At 35.3% G+C, this 22,482-nt stretch overlaps 1 protein-coding gene across 10 annotated transcripts in view; it reads left to right on the top strand.

Annotated features, from left to right (window-relative positions):
* LOC124364418 (hemicentin-2-like) overlaps nucleotides 1-22,482 on the top strand; it is a 516,416-nt gene that overhangs the window by 440,064 nt on the left and 53,870 nt on the right. For all 10 annotated transcript variants that reach the window (XM_046819906.1, XM_046819907.1, XM_046819899.1 and 7 more), the window contains 3 exons: nucleotides 9,529-9,705; nucleotides 13,435-13,593; nucleotides 17,234-17,421. In XM_046819906.1, the coding sequence (XP_046675862.1) occupies nucleotides 9,529-9,705; nucleotides 13,435-13,593; nucleotides 17,234-17,421 (524 nt within the window). The remainder of the gene's footprint in view (nucleotides 1-9,528; nucleotides 9,706-13,434; nucleotides 13,594-17,233; nucleotides 17,422-22,482) is intronic.

Raw genomic sequence — 22,482 nt, 5'->3', positions numbered from 1 at the left:
ATGTATATGTGGAATAGGAGCCTTGTATATAATTACAAGGACGGGATTAAAAATACAGTAAACTGAGTGAACCACAAAGCGACGCGAATACTTTACACGATAAAAACACCTGTTCGATTTTTGTTCGATTAATCTCAGAAACAAACATGTTTATTATGTCCTGTTCCTGGGATGATAAATATGTCTGAAAAGTATTTGAAATAATTTGGTGGTTTTACCTGGAATGTATCTTAATTATTGATATGGAGCATGTAAAACGGGTTGGGTCATGCAAGACCTACCATGCTTATCCACAGTAATGATAATGTTGCAGGTAATGGCTGTGCCTTTGACAGTGACTATGCCGTGTATGTCGTACTAACGTGGTTGCCTGACCCAGAATAATACAGGTGTACGTGTGATTTAAGCCTTAAAGTGGCAGTTGTATACATGTTGTGGCAGGGACCTTTTTGCGAGCTGTGCATTTCATTTTAAAATCTGTGGAATAGTAATCATCGAGATAGGGTGTATACTATTAAATAATTTTTATCAGTACATTGCAACTAACATTTAAATGTAAATGATTAATAAAAAGATAAATACGCTAAGGAAAACGATAAAATAATAACTATTACAAAACTTATTTTATTTTATGTGTGTATTTATGTATTACAAACGCGGGGGCCAGCAGAAGTGTCATAGCAGAGGTTTTGTGACAATGTTTTACATTTTCAGCGTATTATTAAGCGTTATTGATCAAATTAAACTGGAAATATCCCAAATAATCTAACATAATATGACTTTTTCTAAGTTTGTTTAAGATAGAAACTTCAGAAGGAAGAGTCTAAAAACGACTAGTAATATTCGTTTGCCGCTTCCGAGGTTTGAAAATTATTGCTACTATGCAGTTTTAAGACATATTTAATAAAGGAAATAGTGATGTTTGGAAAGGTGTCCAGATTCTTCGCAAATTTCACTTAGTGTTGTAAATTATTAGATAATGGATGTTTAAAACTACATAATATTTGGTTTCTTCCCCATCGCAAAAATTCTTGCTTTAAATTTCCTATGTGTACACAAAACCTAGAAAAACATTCCGGATGCGTTAAAAATATATTGATATTATTGTAACGTGTAGAGCATTCCTTCTGATTTTTGACATATCATTGTTTGCATTACTAGATGTTAACATAACTTTGTAACATACCATGGCTTTCAGTATTGTCGGGATATATTTTAGGAGTTAAATGTAATAACAGTTTTTAATACTTTAATCATCGTAGTAAAAGCATTTGTATTTGAGCCAATTAGACGTTGTTGGATGTCAACTTTGTAAGTTTATATTACAGTGCCTAGGTAAATATTGTAATGACTATTACTGGATAATCTCCTAACCATAAAAATGTATGGTTTCAATCACGTAAATCAACGAACGCACCTGTTTTGAAATTAGACAAGAGTTTATGTTGTAGACTGCATTGAGATAAAAATCTGGATATTCAATAATTATTGTGAATCCAAAAAAAGGATGCGTAGAAAAATAACTGAATCCTCCTGGTACTCAAAAATAAAGGAAAACAATTATTATTTCTCTTAGACTTATCTTTTTCTAGGAAATGTAAACAATATTCTGAACTCCTTTTTAATCTTATTCTGCCTTTCCACATGTGGCACTGTCCTGTGCGAGGATCTTATCAAATAGAACAAAGAGAAGATTCGGTACAGTATAAGGTGTACAGTACTGTAAACCTTATACTTTGCACGCCACGTACAGGACTTCAATTTGAACTCTATTTAACGCACATTCAAAATCGGATGCCTCTCGGTCAGCGGCTCTCAAAATATGCCATCTTGCTTCATATACTTTAGTTATTAAAAATGGTTTAGATTTTTATAATTGTTCTCTTTGTCCTATATGTTACACATGATTATGGTGGATAGATAACAGGGTTTTCTTTCTCGTCTTATCGAAGAAAAAAGAAAGAACACTAATATTTCAGATTAAAACCTCATAATATTCACGTAGTCATATAACGAACGTATATACAGACAGTGGGTGCACGTTTATGTGACAAAGGATACGGCAATAACGAAGGATATATCGCGGCCAAAATGGACGGCGAGATTTCCGACTGACTGATGCTCCTTGATGTCCCGTATTTGTTACAACTCCTTTTCTTGACTCTTGAGCAGGGTTGCCTCGACCACTTTGACCCGCGTATTTCAGCGTGTGAGCTCAGCAATCCATTCTCCCAGCGTTACTTGTTTTCCTTTGCATATTTCTCTCGCGGAAAATACACCTTGTTGTTTTTCATAGGCTTTTCCGTTGGTGTGCTTTTCTCGAGATAAAACAGCTGTCTGTACGCTTTGTGCTTGTGCGTTAGGTAAATATATCACTTATGGGATGCAACGTATATTCCCATTGAGTGTAAGAAGCAACAGGAATGAAACCCATTAATTAAACCTCCCTTTAATTAAACCCATTTTATAAACTATGTATTCGGTATAGTTTTTTTTTTGTTATATCCTTTTGCATAAATGGTGTGAAACAACTAAATATGCTATTTCATTAAATTGGGTTTTCCCCAATTTAAAAAAAAAAAATCTAATTTACATGGCTGTTGCTAAACGTCATCAAATTGTTTTTGTGACGTTTATTTGAGTACCCCTTCAAAAATTTTAACTCCATTATAAAAGTTAAATACAAATTAATGTAATACTACAGAAACAACCAATTAACATATACACGAATACAAAAGTGTTATAATATTTTATATTAAGTATCTATACATTTTTGTATCGCTTACTCTTCCTTAATTTGTATATGTAGTTCATATTCTCATTAAATGGTGAAACGGAAAATATGAATTTATGTAGTTAATAAAGTCATATAAAATATATTAATCATAGCTCAGGTGGTTCCTAAAAGCATAGTGTGAACTGGTATCCGAAACTTCAATATTTATAATATACTCCAAGAAGGACCCTTCGAGAATATAACTCAGGCCCATATTAAAAATAAATTGCCGGGTTGGAAGGGCCGTATGATTATTGACTGTATGTGCGACCGCTGTCGTATTTCACCAAATCTATAAATGGAAAGGGAAATGCATCCTGGTTAAAGGCAATATATTCAGATAAAATGTGCTCAATATTAGCAAAGTAGGAATGCCAATGGGTCCATAACTCGGAGCGGAAATATCTCTCGGACGCCGCGTAAATCTGGCCGGGTAGAGGCATCGTTCGCCCCACATTTGCATTCTTATTGCTTCCCACTAATTCTCCGCCGGACGCGTGATTGCGTTCTCCGTTTTGCTAGTCACATATGCTATCTGTCTTGCGGCTACGTGAGTACGTGATGGGCTGATTGAAGTACACCGCCTCTGTGATCGCTTCCACCCGGCTAATTTGGCTTCCACGGCTCCATCTCATGCAATAGTTCCTTCCTGAATAATGGGATACTCATCAGTTACTCTCGAGATGGTGTTGGACTACACTTATTACTTCATGTTAATTACACTGCCTGTGAATTACCCTACGTAAAGCATCGTTACTCCATACATTTTGCATCTGTATTTCCCATTACCGAAGTGTTGTGTTCTGGAAGTTCCCATTTATGTGTTGAAAACTGTTTACCTATATTTATATGAGTTGCACTTTTCTACTTAGCCTGTTGCAATTAGATTTTGTTGGCTATTTCTATACAATATTATCTGGTGATGGTGTTTGTAAGTTGGAGCCTTATTTAACATAATTTTCCTAATATTGCTTGTATATCAGAATCTTTTTCACTGTTATCTTCTTATATTCTTGATTGTGTGTACATATGTGTATTTGTATGTTATGTTCATTTACTTAATATATTACAAGCCAGCGGGGAAGCCATTTACAATGTATTTGTTACAATGGGTTACAATAAAAAGTGAAATTATTTTAAAACAAGTATGATTAGTATTTTAAAATGCGACAATATAATCACAAAAATATAAACACTGGACTTAAAATATAATACTACGTCAAAATGTACAAAAACAATAAAACATTTAAATAGTATAATATACAAGTAGGCAAGTGACAAAATATAATATTTAACATTTGAATTAATGCAAAAAACCTAACAATACACATGATAGGAACTGAACAGTAAAGAATGATCTACTAACACGATTAAATAACAATATTGATTAGCAATAACAACAATGGCATTCATAAATAGTACTGTATAATTATCTCACGAATATATAACAGTGAGAATATAATTAGGATTATTCTTATTTTAATACCTACAACAAATGCAGTACAACTTACCACATTGTATTAAATGTGTGATTCAAGTAAAAATATGTATTGTAAATCAAATTGTGAAACAGATAATCACTTCGTCTTACCAACAACTATATAATACATAATTAACAAATTACACAGCTCGGAAGTGTTTAATTCGTTTTATAAGACCGCCAAATCGACAAACTAAATTGCAATGGGGGACGGACGTGACGGTCGACGCTGATTGGCTAAGCAGGCAGCGCTCCTAGTGGCTGAGTTGGTAATCAGGTTTGTGGTCTGACTGCCTCGGGCGCTTCTGCTACCCCGCGCCATCCGGTGCGTCACGGCACGGCGGTGATGGCACTGGAATCTCATTTACCGGTAGGGGTGGCACCGGGCAGGGTGAGATCTAGAGTATATTAGAACGCCAAATATTTTAATCTTCCCCTCAAGAAAATTTGCCTTCCAACAACCACGACATCTACCTTTCAGTGCCGGAAACTAATCAGGTGGGCCCACCTTGCCGCAATTGGGTTTTCCTAAGTCAAGGTGCTTTTAGGGTCCTTGACTTTACGTACTCGTTGCTTTGTAGTCCATATCCGAATCTGCTTTTCTACATTGCCACATTAGATTAAATAAACCTGAATACATTTATACAATTTTCTTTGATCTAACTCTTGAGTACACCCTATACATTCTTTATGACAAGAGTTTATTTCAAATAACTCGTAATCACAATATGTCTGTATTTTTTAGTAAAAATTAATAACTTATAGTGTTTTTATTTAAATTTAGGGAATTATTGGTCTTTTTATCGCATTACCGTGTAGACATTGGTATTAAAAGACATTGTACATTGTATATCTTATTTTTTTGTTTCCAAGGGACATTCCAATTTAAAACTTTTACAATATAAATGGCAGACTTAAAAGATAATAAAAATACAAAATAAACATCAGTATAAACACAATAACAAATAATAAGGATAAGCCACCACAATAAGGATAAATATGGCTTATAAAGATATATAACAACAAACTAACTATGTAGGGAATGAATAATAAAACTATATAAAAAGTTAAAAATACAAAAACAATACATGAAGCAAATAACAGAAAAAACAACATGAGAACCATAATACAGCTATAGAAATAACGTGCATAAAAATAACAACGACTAATAATGTCAACAACAATCCAACCTGCATAAAGGAACGCAAGAATCAATGACAAAATGAAAAAAGGAATAACAAATAAGCAAAAAAATAACGAGCAATGACACAGTATTATTATCAAAAAGATATAACACATGCTAAGAACGAAAAAAGTCACTCGGACCATGCAACAAAAAGCGGTGAACAGAAGCTTTAAACTGGTTACCAGACTTGTATTAGTATTAAAGACTTTTCAGATTTTATTGTAAAATCCATTTTGTACTTTATTTGCACATAGTGATACGATTTTCCTATTAGCCTACGTATTGTAGGAAAATCGTAAAACTAACAAAATTTTTTCCAAACTACGTTTACTTTACCCGATAGATTGTACGGTCTTGGCGAGAATGTTTATTCTACTACTCCACCTTAAGATGTGGCCTTCAAACTGTAGTAAACAATATTGAAAGGTAAAGTGAACGTCAATATTTCGTGGAGATATTTTGTTTGCGAACAAACAAGCCGCTTGGGACAACTGGTCTCGTGTAGCAGTCACCCGAGTCGCCGCGCCTCTCCGTGACGAGCTCAGGTCGAGATTTAATTGGACATTGATTGTATTAGCATCTCCCTGGGGTGAGGGGTGGGGGTGGGACTGCCTGTGACTGTCGGTGGCGTGATTAGTAGGCGATGTTTGCAAACAAGTTGTCTCGGAGGGGTAAAGGCTAGGTTGGAAATCTCCCGAAATGTTGTTCCTCCCGGAAACAATGTTGTGTTTCAATTCCGGCCCTCCCTAATCCGCCTTTATTTGCCAGACTCTTCCGCCTCGGGATGAAATGGATAATCTTTCTGGGCGGATAAACGAAGGGTGACAACGCGTCTTTGATGTCGGTTAAGTACGCGGATTAATTTGGAAAACCTTACAGCCTTTCCTTTTGTAAGACATGTTTGTGAGGAAGTGGCGTTTCGGTGTCTTTAACTTCTTGAGTGGTCCGGGATAGAATGAGATTTATTGCGTATATTTGGAAAACATAGGAAGACAACCGAATGAACATTTATTCCTAAACCGATAACACTATAAGATTAGTTAGTTATGTTTGAATATTCTAAATCAAATTATTTTCGTGTTTAAGATTTTAGTATGCTGAAAATCATCGAAAGAATATGTTTTGTATTTAAAAACTGCACTTCTTTCATGACAACCCGTTAAACGTTTTCTGGTACTTGCAAATTTAGTTTGTCTGACTTTGCAATGCATGTTGTGGTATGTAATTTATGAAAATAAATATAATACTACCTAAATTTCGCTTCTTTAAAAAAATACGTCCACACAATTTTATTGTATACATTATTATTATTACATTATCATTATATTGTAATTGCTAGAAGAATAAAGTCTTAATTTGATAACAAAATATATCATTTTTATATTTATAACATATTAAATTACATACGATTTGACTGTTTCGTATTTTAAATACTACTTAAATTAATTTATTTTATATTTATATTTAATAATAGTATTTATATGAAGTGAATTTATAATGATTTGCTGTATATAAATATTATATAAATTAATGTATGCGTTGGTCAGTTATATAGGAGAGAGAGGTAAAATAAGTAATCACTAAAATTATATACATATTACTTAATTTGTTAAGAAGGTATAAAAAAATATTTTAAAAATTGTACTTGCATAATTTTTAGTAAAAGTTATATAATAGTGTGCTTGTTAAACGCTAGCAGAAACACGAATGAATTTCCCGATATAAGAGACGACACCCATTGACTCCGGCGGGGGCCGAAAATCCGCAAACAATTTTAGGTCATAAATCAGCTGTTCGGGTAAAAACACGGCCAGCTGAGGCGATGTGTTTATCACCGAGCATTGTTTCCCCCGGGTTTGTCAATAAAAAGCGTCCCTCTAAGTGGCAACTCGCCGCGCCAAGCGCCGTCTGTTTGTCGAACGTGATTTTGAAAACTCGGCGCTTCTGCAGGGACGTGCTCCATCTCGCCTCACATCCGAGCTGCCCTCTCTCCTGTTGCAATCCTTTATTTCTGACGAGACATACACTTCTCCTGACAAACCATTTATATCCTTCGCCAACGTGGATGGAAAGAACGATGCCACTTGGAGCAGCTCCGCTGACTGTGTTCAACTTCTCGCCGCGCACTTTGTTTATTTTAGCTTTACTCTGCAATATACCGTCGCAGTCGTAACACACAATTGTTATCCACTACAGTTCTTATTACACTTGTTTGGCACACTGGACGTTTCCCTCGAAATGTTACCCCCATTAAGTAATGATTAGGGGTTATACTTATTATATCGTCTATACTATGAATACAAAATATATCTTTAAATTTTAATTATTTTTATTAGTAAATAATAATACATAGTTTAAACAGCGTATCGCTTATTATTTTCCAAAATATAATGACAAAGAAAGGGTAATATGGAAGAGTTTGAATTTTAACGTACGTTTCAGTGCCTGCTGGATTTTTGAGATGAAAATTTACAAGGACCTTTCACTGTTAAGTATGATGCAAGGGTACACGTGCACTATTAAACTTTTGTTACAATGTATAGCGCTTTGTTTCTCTTAAATAATTGTGCGTTACTCTCATGTTTTATGTTTCCGATACTTGGTTTTCAAAATTGAGACTTTTACAGAAGTCAAATTTATTTCTATTTTAATCCGGAAACAGAAAGTTTATCTGGTAAACTTTTATAGTTGGACAGATACTAATTTATTACCTACATTGTTTTGCGTATAAAGCATTAAATAAATTAGATCATTTAGAACATGTATTAATATTACACAAATTATATATATATATATATATATATATATATATATATATATATATATATATATATATTTGTGTGTGTGTGTGTGTGTGTGTGTGTATAAAATTTGTATAAATGTCAATAGCCGAATTTAATTTCAATAAACATTGAATCGCAAAAAGTAGTCTACTTGCTTCGCCGAGACTCGAACCCGGATTTCTCACTTGCCGGATGAGTGTGCTACCGCTACACCACAGAGCCCTTACTTTACTATTCAGTTATATTGTATTTGGCCGTATCTATCCCATATGCGTTTAAATAACCAAACTAACATATGATCGGAAGACCAAATACCTGTAAAATGACTTTTGTTTACATTCGGCAAGTGTGAGATCCAGGATCGAGTTCCGGCGTATTAAGTACTTTTTGTGATTTAATGTTTATTGAAATGTAAATATATATAGTGTTTAATATGTATTCTCTCCTCCAAGGTAAATGTGGATACATTTTTTTTTATTTAGTTGAACAGTTGTTTTTTTATAGAAATTATTAATTAGTTTGCCCGTCTTCTCCATAACAAAGAAAATTACAATTCTAATAATAATTAATAGAAACATAGAATTCTCCGAACAGAGGAAATACTAGTTGACTATAAACAGAGGAACTAAATTGTATTCGCATATATTACCGTTCAACAAATGATTGTGTAGCTCCTTCAAATTAATGAGTTAAAAACCTGAGTTTTTGTCAAATACCAGTTCTATAATACTGTGTCCCGAAATAACCTGCAAGCGAATTACTTTCCGGAGAGAACTGCTAGTAAACACACTCACTAACGAACAGTCAGCGGTTAAACCCCTCGCGCTCCCTCTCGCCTTCGGGTTCCCAGAGGAGCATACGCGCGAGGAAGGACTCCCACACGAGGGAGGAGTGCGAGCACATCTCCCCTCCCCAGTTGAGAATTGATTCACTTTTGATAAATCCTCAGTTTGGTGAATTATCTTTTGATCTCCAATCCCCACCTCTAGCCGGAGTCTATTTGATAAGGCCTAACCAAACCATCCGACTGTTTCAAAGTCCGGGGGGGAGGCGGCTTTTCAATTATTCTAAACCGTTTAGTGTTAAGCGCATTATTTACCAGCTTCTCAGTCGGTTACAGATGTTTGAGTTTATAGAATAATACATATAGCACCGTTGCCAGTATTTTCTGATAAATTGTTTATAAATAAATTTGCTTATACAATAAATAAAAATATTCTTTGGTAGCTTCAGTTTGATTATACAAGTGGCCAATACTATTATAATTATATCAGTATAAAAGTGCAATTTGTCGTGTTTCCAGTCAAGCCCAACTCAGTGTCGCTGTTCCGTACCAGCCTGGCAACGGAGAACCAGCTGAAGAACGCAAGTAAGGTGGGCCCGCTCAGCGAGGATGACGAGATGCTTCTCATCTGCGAGACTGAGGGTGGGAAACCCACCCCAACAGTGCAGTGGTGGAACGGCAGTAGCCAGATACACGGTAAGAGTATCCATATTAATAATAAGAGTAGCCGTATTCATGGTTAGAATAGTCGGACACACGGTTGGTAAAAGGAGTCACATGTACGGTAAGAACTGGTACTTCAGCAATTGTGTGCTGTTAAAGCGATTTGACGAAGTTTATTTACAATATTAACTGTCTTTGTACTTAGCGCCTTAAGAGAGTTTACTGGTAAATAATTTTCAGACGTTAAATTGTGTGGTATTCTTCTTTTACCGGTGATGTAAACTTTTGACGAGGTTTCCACAAAGCTGTCATGGATTTGAAAGTCTAATTGTATTTTATAAGAACGCAGCCTAGCTTTCGTTAGTTGAAAGGCTCAAAGGAATGAATAGGATCGGCCTATATAGTTTTGGTTTAAGTCTTAACGAGAGGTGCCAAAAAACTACTTCTACCAAATAGTACATTATTTCTTAGATTTCTTTTGCCTTATACACGTATAGACACAGGTGGGAATCCTAAATAGCAGTCATATGAACACCAGACCACAAGATGAAGAGAGAATATTTATAAGGTCTTAATCTCGCTGCCTGAAGCTAATTTAATTGTGATTTATCTGTCTGATGATTAGTTGTGATTTTAAATTAAATAATATCGCCTGTACAATATATCGTTTAATATGAGTAGCAGTTTCCGTCCCATCTCACTTCTATACAACGGTAGACGAGCGATTTCTTTTTTTAGGTGAAATTCATATATAAATCCTAATAAAAAGGGTAAGTAAATATCAAACAAGGGTATAAGAAATTAAAATTAATTCCTGGTCTTTAGGAATACGCTATTATAAAGTGTTTAATGCCCCCCTATGGGGAAATGAATTGTCTCGGCAAAACATGTACTATTTTGAAATTTATTTAGTTAATCCGTTAATCATCCTCTAGAAACATTTGTTACACAATTCCGATTAAATAGACATTAAGATTTATTTAGATGCTGTATAGTGCTAGTTTGCCTTTATAGCATTTGGTTTTATGTTAGATTTGATGTTCAGATCATATGAAGATTTCCTGTACAATATATCGTTTAATATGAGTAGCAGTTTCCGTCCCATCTCACTTCTATACAACGGTAGACGAGCGATTTCTTTTTTTAGGTGAAATTCATATATAAATCCTAATAAAAAGGGTAAGTAAATATCAAACAAGGGTATAAGAAATTAAAATTAATTCCTGGTCTTTAGGAATACGCTATTATAAAGTGTTTAATGCCCCCCTATGGGGAAATGAATTGTCTCGGCAAAACATGTACTATTTTGAAATTTATTTAGTTAATCCGTTAATCATCCTCTAGAAACATTTGTTACACAATTCCGATTAAATAGACATTAAGATTTATTTAGATGCTGTATAGTGCTAGTTTGCCTTTATAGCATTTGGTTTTATGTTAGATTTGATGTTCAGATCATATGAAGATTTCCTGTACAATATATCGTTTAATATGAGTAGCAGTTTCCGTCCCATCTCACTTCTATACAACGGTAGACGAGCGATTTCTTTTTTTAGGTGAAATTCATATATAAATCCTAATAAAAAGGGTAAGTAAATATCAAACAAGGGTATAAGAAATTAAAATTAATTCCTGGTCTTTAGGAATACGCTATTATAAAGTGTTTAATGCCCCCCTATGGGGAAATGAATTGTCTCGGCAAAACATGTACTATTTTGAAATTTATTTAGTTAATCCGTTAATCATCCTCATCCCACGTGTAGTTGGTAAAATCTAGAAACATTTGGTACACAATTCCGATTAAATAGACATTAAGATTTATTTAGATGCTGTATAGTGCTAGTTTGCCTTTATAGCATTTGGTTTTATGTTAGATTTGATGTTCAGATCATATGAAGATTTCATTTGCAGTTTCAGAAATCTGTTTAATGCAAACGTGTGCAAAAGTGTTTCACTAGTTTAAAAAATAAACCTGGTTATGAAGTTTGTAACTGTGTTGATTGCACTGTCTTATTCTGAGCGTGCAATCATTTTTGGAACCCCATTCTGTACGATAGTTTGTATTTTTCAGTCTAAAAAATAAAACTTACCATTTCCTTGATTATGTCGTAGGTGAATTCGTTCTACCACCTTCTTCTTATTGGAATAAAGTACTTAATTTATAAACAAAAACTCCAACAATTATGAGATTTTATCAGACCCCACAAGTTGAAATAAAAGTGAAATAAAGTCCACTATATTTGGGTCTGATGATGTGTTCCTTGAACACGAAAAGCCTCACAAAAATAAAATTTCATAATTATTTGAGTGTTTGTTTATAAATTAAGTATGTCGTAGGTATTTTTTTGTATGGGATAGTTACTCATTTTGATCGTACACCACAACTGACGTGATAAATCACTATTAGCCGAACAGCACAACATACGAAACTGTAAGAACAGTAGTGAAAAGAGTAAAATCTTTGTAGATTCCCTTTAGAGAGTTACATCTGTAGCTGCACGACATTGAAAGGTGGAAGAAGTACACAGTTGAGCTCAGAACAAGTGAGCCAATCCATACAACTTATCCCCAATAAGGCCGGCCGTCCGTAAAGCCGGCCCTTAGAGAACCGAGTAGCCAACCTTCACTCTTTGTTGATAACTGCGCTATAACCGTAAAGAAGCTACGCTGCAATGTTCCTTTATCTAATTTTGTTTTATTGACGGACCATTGGGAAAGCCAGAAGCTTACGTCGCCCTTTGATGTGGACTTTGTATTTGACCGAGGAATTGGCTTTTTGATGCCGGCAACAAAGAAAGCTCTGGTATTTTTTTGCCAAGCAGTGGGCTCTCTCGGAAACGTCTTTATCCAACTAAAATACCCGACCTCCGATCTGCGGATATTTGCATGAAGCCTTCAGCTGACGTCTTTTGGGAACATCTCCTGTAAAATAACAATGTTTAAACGATAATATTGTTGTGGTATTTTTTCAAACACTTTGCCAAAGTTTGATGCTTACAGTTTTAACCTATAATTCAACCCCTTTTGTGAACCACTTTTCTTGGGTTAAAGCTGATTGATTGGTAGTAAGAGGAATAGAAATCCTGATAAAATTGAGAAAACGCACAATACATCCTTCTAGTTACCAGTGCATTGCCATTTGTAACCAGCTGCCTAACTTTAAAGTAATCCATCCTTTTAACTTATCCATAATTGAAAAAAGAATGAGCGTTTTAGTTTATTCTATAATAAATAATGAGAAATTGGAAATAAACATTTATGGAACACTATATTGTTTAGAACTTATTTCAATAGTGTAAATTAACGATGTTCGAATTTTATTTATTACGGTATATGTGATTTGTCACCAAATCATAAAAATAGCCTAATTCCTAATTTTATTAAACAATTACAGTAAAAAAATTAACAGTAAAGGCAAATGTGGCATTATAAACAATAATAAGACTAGTAGGATACACACGTTAATAGTAACCAAATATATGGTAAGAGGTCACAAATACACGGTAATAGTTGTCAGTTTTTCGTTAAGAATAACCAAACACATGGTAAAAGTAGCCAGATACATGGCAAGAATAGTCAGCTGTACGGTAAGTGTTCTATAATGAACAAAGGGCGTTCGTTATCCAATTGAGAACCATGTGGTAATGCATTACTTATAAGAAAAGAATTATCGTGAATAAACTAGATTAGATGGCGGTAGTCAATCTAGTAGATTATCTACTGTAATTGAAATCTATAGATTAGTGTATTTGTTTGCTGCAGGCGACACGGAAGTAGAAGTTCAGAACGGACAGACTGTGGCGAGGAAGAAGATAAGGATCACGATTAGCAGAGGGGACCTCGGGGCGAGGTACGAGTGCAGAGTTCAGAACGATGCCCTTGAGACGCCCTTCGTGTCTTATGTTGACCTTGACGTTTACGGTAAGTACCATTTAGACTCGTCTCAGCTTAGCCTAAGTTTACCTATTTATTATGTTGTACAATTTCTTTATAGTCAGTTTCTTTATTTAAAAAGTTATATGCATAAAATGTTTTGTATAATCTAGCTACAGTTTTCGAATTACTGAAACGTAAAAGTTTAGTAATTTAGTAACGGGAAAACAAACTTTAATATACTGTACGTAAATGTGATTGATATTTGAGAAATTGGTGCAGGACCTAAATTAAACAATCCAATGGAATAAATATAAAATATACTCTGCTTTTCGACCATCTGTCTTTGTGTTTTACAGGAAAATATATTTATAACCGTCCAAACTACAGCAGTGAGAGTCTTTGATGGTGATCGTGTAAAATGGTCAACAATCGGTATTGTACCTTTTGAATGTTCGTGTAATGCAATCGTAAGAACTATAAACACGTTCAAGAGTTTTCACGTATTGAATTGTGACTTTGTTTCTAATTAAACTAATTAACGTAGCAATGGTTACACATTCTTTTAAATTAAAACATTAGTCTTGTTAGTTATTTGTATAAAAAATACTACGGAAAAAATGAGTTATTAGACGTAATGTTCCGTTTTCTTGCGACCCTGAATCGCTTTTTGAATAATGATCACATGACTTTGGACACACTGTATTGTAAATCGTTAGATAAAAAATATACGAGTTTTGGCACGACAGAATTGACTAATTAACAGTAAATGTCATTAACGCCTGAATGCAAAGTCAATCCGTAGTCCCTAGACTCTAGATCTCTGTGGTAATTCAGAAATTAACGATGTTTCATTGTATTTCAGAATACCGTGCTTAAGCCTCATTACATAAACACCCTTGAGGGAGATACGTGGCCACTATATAATTGGTTTATGTAATTGCATTATAGTGATTTCTACAGCACTAAATTAGTTACTGTTCAGGTAGGATGTGATCACGAACAAAAATTAAATGCGTCTGTTTACAGTAGTCGTTTTATTTAATTAGTCACAAGATTAAGCACAATAATGTAGCGGTCGTTGTGTATACAACATCGTGTTATGTGAGTTGTAAATCTCTAATTACATGCAGCCGTTAGGGATCATCCCCATTAACATTTGAATAGCATAATGTTTTATCTAGTCGAGCTTGTTACATGCAAAGTTTAAAGGTGAGCTGAATGTGGAATTATTCTATTTGTGTTACAACTCGAGTATTATGGGTTGCAATAAGAGTATAACAACTGGGCATAAAGTTTGTTTTATTTTAAATTATTTAGTTTTGTGTTACAAATTCAATTCAAAGGTTCTGTGCAAAATTTCAGTATTGGAATAATAGGGTAAGTAGTAGAAATCTGGTCCAGAGCTGAAAAAATATTGTCTTAAAGAAAATATCTCAAAAGCGTATTTGTAGATAATAAAATATAATTTACACTCCCATATACTGATTGTTTAAGCAATACCTGACACTTACTGAATTCAATAATTTACCAAATACGTGTTAGAGTAAAGCTTACCAAAAAAATAAAAGTATTTTATGAAATATTTTTGAAAGTGCAAACATTTCAAAAACGTCGTAACGCAATGGAATGTATGGAATTAAGACTTTTTTACCTTGTGACTTATGTGTCAAAATATACAAAATGTATTGCTTTAATTTGTTTATCGTTATACAAATTGTAATCAAACATTTATTTGAGATTCTTATGACATTTGTTTTGATTTTTAAATATAGAACCTTATCATGGTTGTTTTATTACGTTAGTGAGCATGTCAATCGCGCAGGACTGTCTGCAGGATGAAGATAATAATAGCAACACTTTATCGTGTGTTAGGATGAGAAACCGAGATTATCATTACTTCCCAATACCGTGTAATGCAAGTCATTAAAATTCTCAACCGATCCTCAGCGCAACGGCTGTTTGAAGAGAAACCCTTACCTGTTTAATCAATCCCGGATTCCTTCCCTCCCCGGCGCTACGGTTTCGCACTTATCAATTATGCGCGCCGATGCGATTATGACGGTAGTAAGAACTTGTTCATTACGAACGGTTTAGGTTGTAATCAATTATTCACTACGAGAGTGAAGCCCGGAACGCCCTCTCACGACAAAACACCTCCTCACAACCCCGCGCCCTCCCCCGCCGCCACGTCACATCGTGCCGTTTCTTGCTCGCATTCAGCACAGGACACCGACTCGTTGAAGGGTCCTTCAGTGTAATCTGTAGCCGTGGCTAACGAGGATAACGAGCCCATTGCACAATGCGGCCCTGAGGCTAACGACGTAATATGTCGAATGTAACGAAGATCCTCCCATTTATCAGACGGTTCTCGTGGCCGGGGGTGAATGAGAAAATGTTAAATAGAGCGTGTAATTTGATTTTCTTTCGAGACTTAAGCCCTCCGCTTCAACGGATCTGAAAAGGAGTGCTATTTTGTAAAGGATTAATTTACCCCGTTTCGCGGGTCTTAAGAGTAAAGGCGTAATTTCTTACTAATTAGCAGCGAGTCGGAATCAAGAAGGCGGCGCTATTTCCAAAACGCCTATAAGCCGTAATTTTTCTTCTCGAATATCTCTTTAAATAATCTGACTCATTAAATCCGAGAAACCTTCCCCAAAGCGTTTAACGCCTTATAAACTGCGGTCTTTTATTTGAAGCAGATCTTCCGTGACTTTTCTTTCTTCCATTTCAGGGTAAAAAATGAAACAAAGAAATTTTTCGAGACCCTTAGCTCGCCTTCCACTCTTGACACAGCACTATCCTTGAGTACACTCCAAAGTTAGTTTTCCACTCTAAGTTTAAAAGTTTTGTTGATACAGCGAACTTTGGTTGAAAGGTATCCACATCGTGGTTAGAAATAGCAGTAAAAAATAGAGCATCTTACTGTTTCATATTGCACTCTATGAACTTATAAATAGTTTATCTTGTTTTAATAATAATTATAAATACTATAACAAATTTACATATGAATTATTGTATAATTAGATCGGTTTGCACCAAATTTTCAATTTCATAAATCGTCAAAGTTGTGTTATAAATTTACATCTGCCTAGATAAATTGTTTATTATAGTTATGTTTTATGAATAGACGACACATCGTCAAGTTAACTGGTGTAGAAGTCATTGTTAGGTAACCATTAAAGTGAGAGTGTCTTATTTTATTATGTTTTGTCTATTTGCTAGCTGCCTTACATTGACGCAATGTTTTTTGTATAAATACCCTTTCTTCAGTGACGGTACGGTTTTCACTGGAACTGGTGTCATTTTTCGTGTCTTCTAAATCTCAAAACTAGTTCTTGGATTCTATGGAGTCTTTTAATAGTTTTTAGATACATGTGGGGGGGGATGTAGTCTTGAGGTGGTGGAGTTATTCATTGAGTTTCAGAATCTGTAGAGACCCGTTGGACTCCATTTGGTGCACACAGTTACTGATACCTCCTTCGGCTTAAATCTCTGAGAATTAGTGTTGCTTGGATGCGCTTTCCTCGGCTAGATTCATTAGACCTCTTGTTCTCACCATTGTCCGTACTGAAATTGTCAGCGTATCGCTTTGTCTTTATTGTTCCGGAGAGACTTTCTTTTAATCCCTCACAATCTACACTCAGCAAAGATAAGTAATTTATCATGTCTGGAATATTGTTCACAGTAAGACCACTGTCTCTCTCCCTGAATCTGACGCTGAAGGATGACCCGTCCCACCGCGGTAACCAGGTCAAGCAGGGTGACAACGTGCTGCTGCACTGTCACGTCGTTGGAGCCCGGCCGGCCGCTAACGTCACGTGGTACAACGGCACACAGCCCATCGCCGCCAACAGCCCCATCCGCGAAAACCAGGTGAGTTCTACGTTAGATGTGTGCTGAAATAACAGTTGCAGAGATACTTCAGTAACGGTTACAAATAAACAATACCAAACCTGTTACAAAGTTCTCACGAGTATTTTTTTAAGCCTTATCCAAGTGCTGGGCACTCGGAAAATAATAAAGTGAACAAAATATCATTGATGAACCATTATTGTTTGTAATACAGGAACAGCGAAATAATTGGTTATAATAAATAATATTATATAACAAATTTTTACATAAAATCATGTCATTGAAATCAGGAACACAGAAAATATTCCTTTAAACTGATGTAATATAAAGAGTGATTACAAATAAAGAACTTCGTAGAAGTATATATAGTTGAATCTACAAAATGAACCTATTTTGACTGAGTTTGCAAAGGAGTTTGCATGAAGGAGACGAGACGTAATTTGGTTTATTAACCGGTATTCTCAGAAACCTAGTCCAAAATATACTCAGTTAATCGTACTCATAAATAGATGCAGAGTATAATTGTATATAAATAGATATGTTCTACTTCCTACAGTACATAAGGTAATTATACACTGTATATTAGTAACAGTATTAGTAACGTAAAGTTACCAGTACAGCACACTTTTAATGTGCAGTAAGGTTATTCTTAGTGCCTGCAAGAGTTATAACGATATAAAAAACATAAAACTCTGGAGACGCATAGGAACAACCGCTTTCGTAACTAACGGACTCTAGCGCATCACAAGCTAATTCTGTTGATTTGTCTTTTTATACTAATCTTACTGAGACGTCTAAGTTTGTACTTTTTTTGTACCAAATTATCTCTATTTTACGCTGCTTTACCACTAGCAAAACTTGCGTCAACTTGGAAAGTATCTGTAATTACCTTATTTACTATAAACTCATTGTAGTTATTACTGCGAATACGAATCGGAGAGTATTGGAAGTTTGTACCTTTTTTAAAGCTACGAATACATTTCTAAACACCATTCTTATTAGTAAAATCCTTAATAATTGTACATTTAATAAAAGTACTTACAATAGATCATCCATTGACAATTTCAAATCACGGATACCTCGCCTTGTGAACGAACTAAGCTCGATCTGGCATGATATCTCTACAAGCAATTGAACCAAGATTATTCTACAAGATTATTGTTCAACCCTAGGATAAAAGTTTAGTGACCCACTCGAAAAGATTTGATACATAGAAAACATGTATGGCTAGACACAGAAGGTAGTTTGTAATAGTTTTAGTTGGGATATTAATCCTCTGGATTCCAGGGGTCAATCCCTCATCGATATCCTAGGATGCCACGATGTTCGTGGTTTCCTGTATAATTATGATTTTTTTTAAGAAAACGCCCATAAACGCGCATATGTAGAATATGAAATACTTGGCATAGTTAAGGCCATGTCACACTGCCGTGGCGTCGCGTCCGTCCATCCATAGTATGAACGTCCGCGTATGCCGCGACGGTCTCGAATCCCGTCAAACTTACCAGACACGTATCCGCGTCCGCGGCCAACGCCACGTCTTTCTAGGAGGGTGGAAGCTCAGTACACAATAAAATGTCGTCTGTGCCGGTGTTTTGTAGTGAACCAGGAGATCCTACCTTACGTTCAGCTATTCCTTGGCTGGGTGATTCCAGCAGCGATAGTAGCAGCAGTGATGACGATTTGGTGTTATTATATTCAGTGGCACAATCACTGGGTACATCCTGTCAATAAAAAACGAAGGATGTTTGGCGAGTACCATCATTTAATACATGACCTTGAAGCCGATGATGACAAATTTCGTATTTATTTTAGGCTAAACAAGGGACAGTTTGACGAAGTTTTAGATTTAATTGACCAAGGTGCTAAATGCGCATGCGCGAACCATCGTAGCTTTGCCGACGTCGCGTATCCGCAAAGCCGCTCCAGCCGCATATCCCAGCAGACGGCGGCCGACGCGACGAACGTTGCGCCAGGTCGGTTATGTCAGTGTGAGTTGTCCTATTTGATAACATGGTTAGCGATTATTTAAAAATCCATCTGCAGATGGACGGATGCGACGCCACGTCAGTGTGACATGGCCTTTATCCAACCTTGTTCTGAAAAAAATAACTATTACATTTTTACATTTGTTTCTATATACAGGCATCTGTGACATCTACACATTATTGTTATATAGGTTGAAAACTAAATTGTATTTTATCATTATGTAATACTAATTAATACACGGTAAGTCAAAATCAGTGCAATATTTAATTTGATACACAGCATTAGTTAGTGAGTGATTTTCAATGAACCATGCACAACAAGTAAGCTGGAATTTCAAGCGAAATTATATGAATTATTAAATCATATAAAAATTAATACTCGGAGCCAGTACATACACGTTTTAACTGCAGCCAATGAAAACGTATGTGAAACTTGTGCGTATTTTATTAAGCGGCTCGAACGAGTACGTAATCTAATTAGCCGTACATAAAATATTCCGAGTTCGAAACCACATGTAACGAAAATATCCGACCCGGGTTAATCGCGCGACACTTAATCCGCGCCGGGGGTAATTGGGTATAAATGTTCGGCGGTAAAAATAAATAGCGATGTTTAACAGGTTTTCACGCCGATAATGCTGTGCGGAAGAGTAAAATAATTCAATTTATATGAGAGTAATGGGGATTGCTGGCCCGTGAAGCCCTTTACCTTCCGGTACGTTGGGGTCGCGATCCATTGCCGCCGGTGTGGTGAACAAAATGGCGGCCAGCTAAACTGCACCAGTTTACATGTAATTGGCCCCGTGCTTGTCTCTATTACCGCTAAATAATCGGGTACAGTCCAGTTAGTCCTGATGGTTACACAATTAACCGTCGATCCTCTGCAATAGAGGGCGCCAATGTGCCGGATTATTGCAAACGATATCCGAACGGAATAAAAGGATTACTTTATGGGTTCTTTGGTTAAAGAGAGATGAATGTCGTTCCATTTTGAAAATAGTGGGGTCGGGTTTTATTGATACTGTAATTAGTGGAATGAACAGCATTATTAATGTTATAACGTAGAAAATAGTAGTGTTTCAAGCGACAGACAAAATGTGTTTGGTCTAATATAGATTGGTTATATTTGCACCAGGTACAGTTGTCCAGAACAAAAAAAACAAACAAAAACACTGAAAGGTTCTAAAACAAAACAGTTAGTATAAATTCAAATTAAATAGAACAAAAAGTAATATACCATTAAAAAGAGGAGATTTCAAAGCATAACTAAAAATATATTTTTTTCAAATATTGATTTTGACTTCTCATAAAAGGAGAAATATACAATGAAATATTCATTTCGTTAAATTTATTTGCTAATAGATAATGGATTCACGTGAAAAGTAATCAGTTCTACTCCGTATGAAATAACCAAGCAGCTATAATATATTAAACTGCACAGTACGTGATGTACCGCCAGGTGAATTCAATGCCCAATTAGAGTGCTGATATGGCAATTGAAAGCGCAAATATATGGTTGAAGAGCGGGGTGTAGTCACTTAGTGAATGCACGGTGCACCTAAGGACCTTGGATACGTGTGTTGAGCTTAATTGGGCTTATAATACAGGTCGCTCAAGCGTTGGTTATTCAGATGGTTGTGGTAGGGTGGGGGGTGAGGGGGCGGGTAATGTTATAGGCTTGTCACGTCCAACATTATCGCGCCAGTTCCAATAATATCGGTCCTCACATACTACCGGTGACAGATACGTAATTAGAGTTCACGCGCGGGTACCTGTTTCAATGTCGTGCAGCAAGCTGCAATTGGTGCCGATACCGTACAGAAATATTCCTCCCGATAGTAAAAACATTCAGTCCCGTAATACGGTAATAAAATGAAGTATAATTTAATGGGGATTTTCCTCAGTTTCCAATTACTATTTGAAAAATTACAGCCAGCGTGTGCTTTAAATCCATTACCATTAGTTGCTTTTGTTGGTGTATTCGTTGCAATTACGAGGTGAAATTGCACGTAGCTATTATTTCATACAGTTCGCGAACAAATAATACATTATTTATCTCAGGTTTTCAATTAAAATGGGTGTATATATAAAGCATATAAATACTATTTGCATCAGTATTGTCTTCCATTCAATGCCAACGCTATGAAAGCCTAAGCGTTTTTCAATTACACTCTTTACAAAATAGCCATAATTGGACTTTTGAAGACATAAAAAGAGTTTGTGCATCCTTTTGAAATAATTATAATTGTTTTTAATAAAAAAAGAATTACAACTACCGCTAAACTAGTACACAAAGGGAACATTTCGCTATAGATATAATTGTTTTTATACACACACATTGATTGTTTTAATATAATATTCAACATTGAATCAATTTCTTTTGTTTTGTCAAACTAGTATATGCTGAAAACAAACTTTTTTAGCTGATTCTTATTAGATATAAAATCAGTTTATTAATTTGTAATAATTTTATAACCGGATACTAGTTATAACAGTCGTTTGCGTTAATATTTTGAAAATCCTTTTAATATTATGTAAAATCTTAAATAACTATCCAATAATTCATCTTAGAGTTTAGATATGAGTAATGACTGTTAAATGTAAATGTCAAACTAAGTAATGTTATTTGGAAGGTTTTAAAATGAATATAATTTTACTCTATTTGTATTTCAATCATCTACTAGGTATTTAAACTATTATTGAAAATAAATTCAATTCCTATCCGTTTGGTAAGCGCAAAGCAATCGTGAAGACACTTTACAAATTCCTAAATGATTCTGAATGTAATTGAAACTACATAGAATACTGGTGGGTTTCTTAATACCGTAAATCCATTTTATTGTATAACACTCTATTTAATCAAGTGGGACTCCATCACCCCCGGCGGGTGTGTTCGTTAGAGCGCTAAGACGGAAGTCTTTTCCGTTCATTTCCCACTACCCAACGGGGCTCTCCGTGCCGCGGGGCTGCGCTCATTATTGTCGCCAGCCACTTACCATCAATGGTAATTTATTTTATTGATCCACAAGCTAAGAGGATTACTGCTTTGTCTCACTTGTTGTGCCCCGGTGCAGAAGTAAAACTGCTTCTGGTC

The sequence above is a fragment of the Homalodisca vitripennis genome, chromosome 6, assembly GCF_021130785.1.
Source record: "Homalodisca vitripennis isolate AUS2020 chromosome 6, UT_GWSS_2.1, whole genome shotgun sequence".
Classification (NCBI taxonomy): domain Eukaryota; kingdom Metazoa; phylum Arthropoda; class Insecta; order Hemiptera; family Cicadellidae; genus Homalodisca; species Homalodisca vitripennis.
This window is presented reverse-complemented; position numbering and strand designations above follow the sequence as displayed.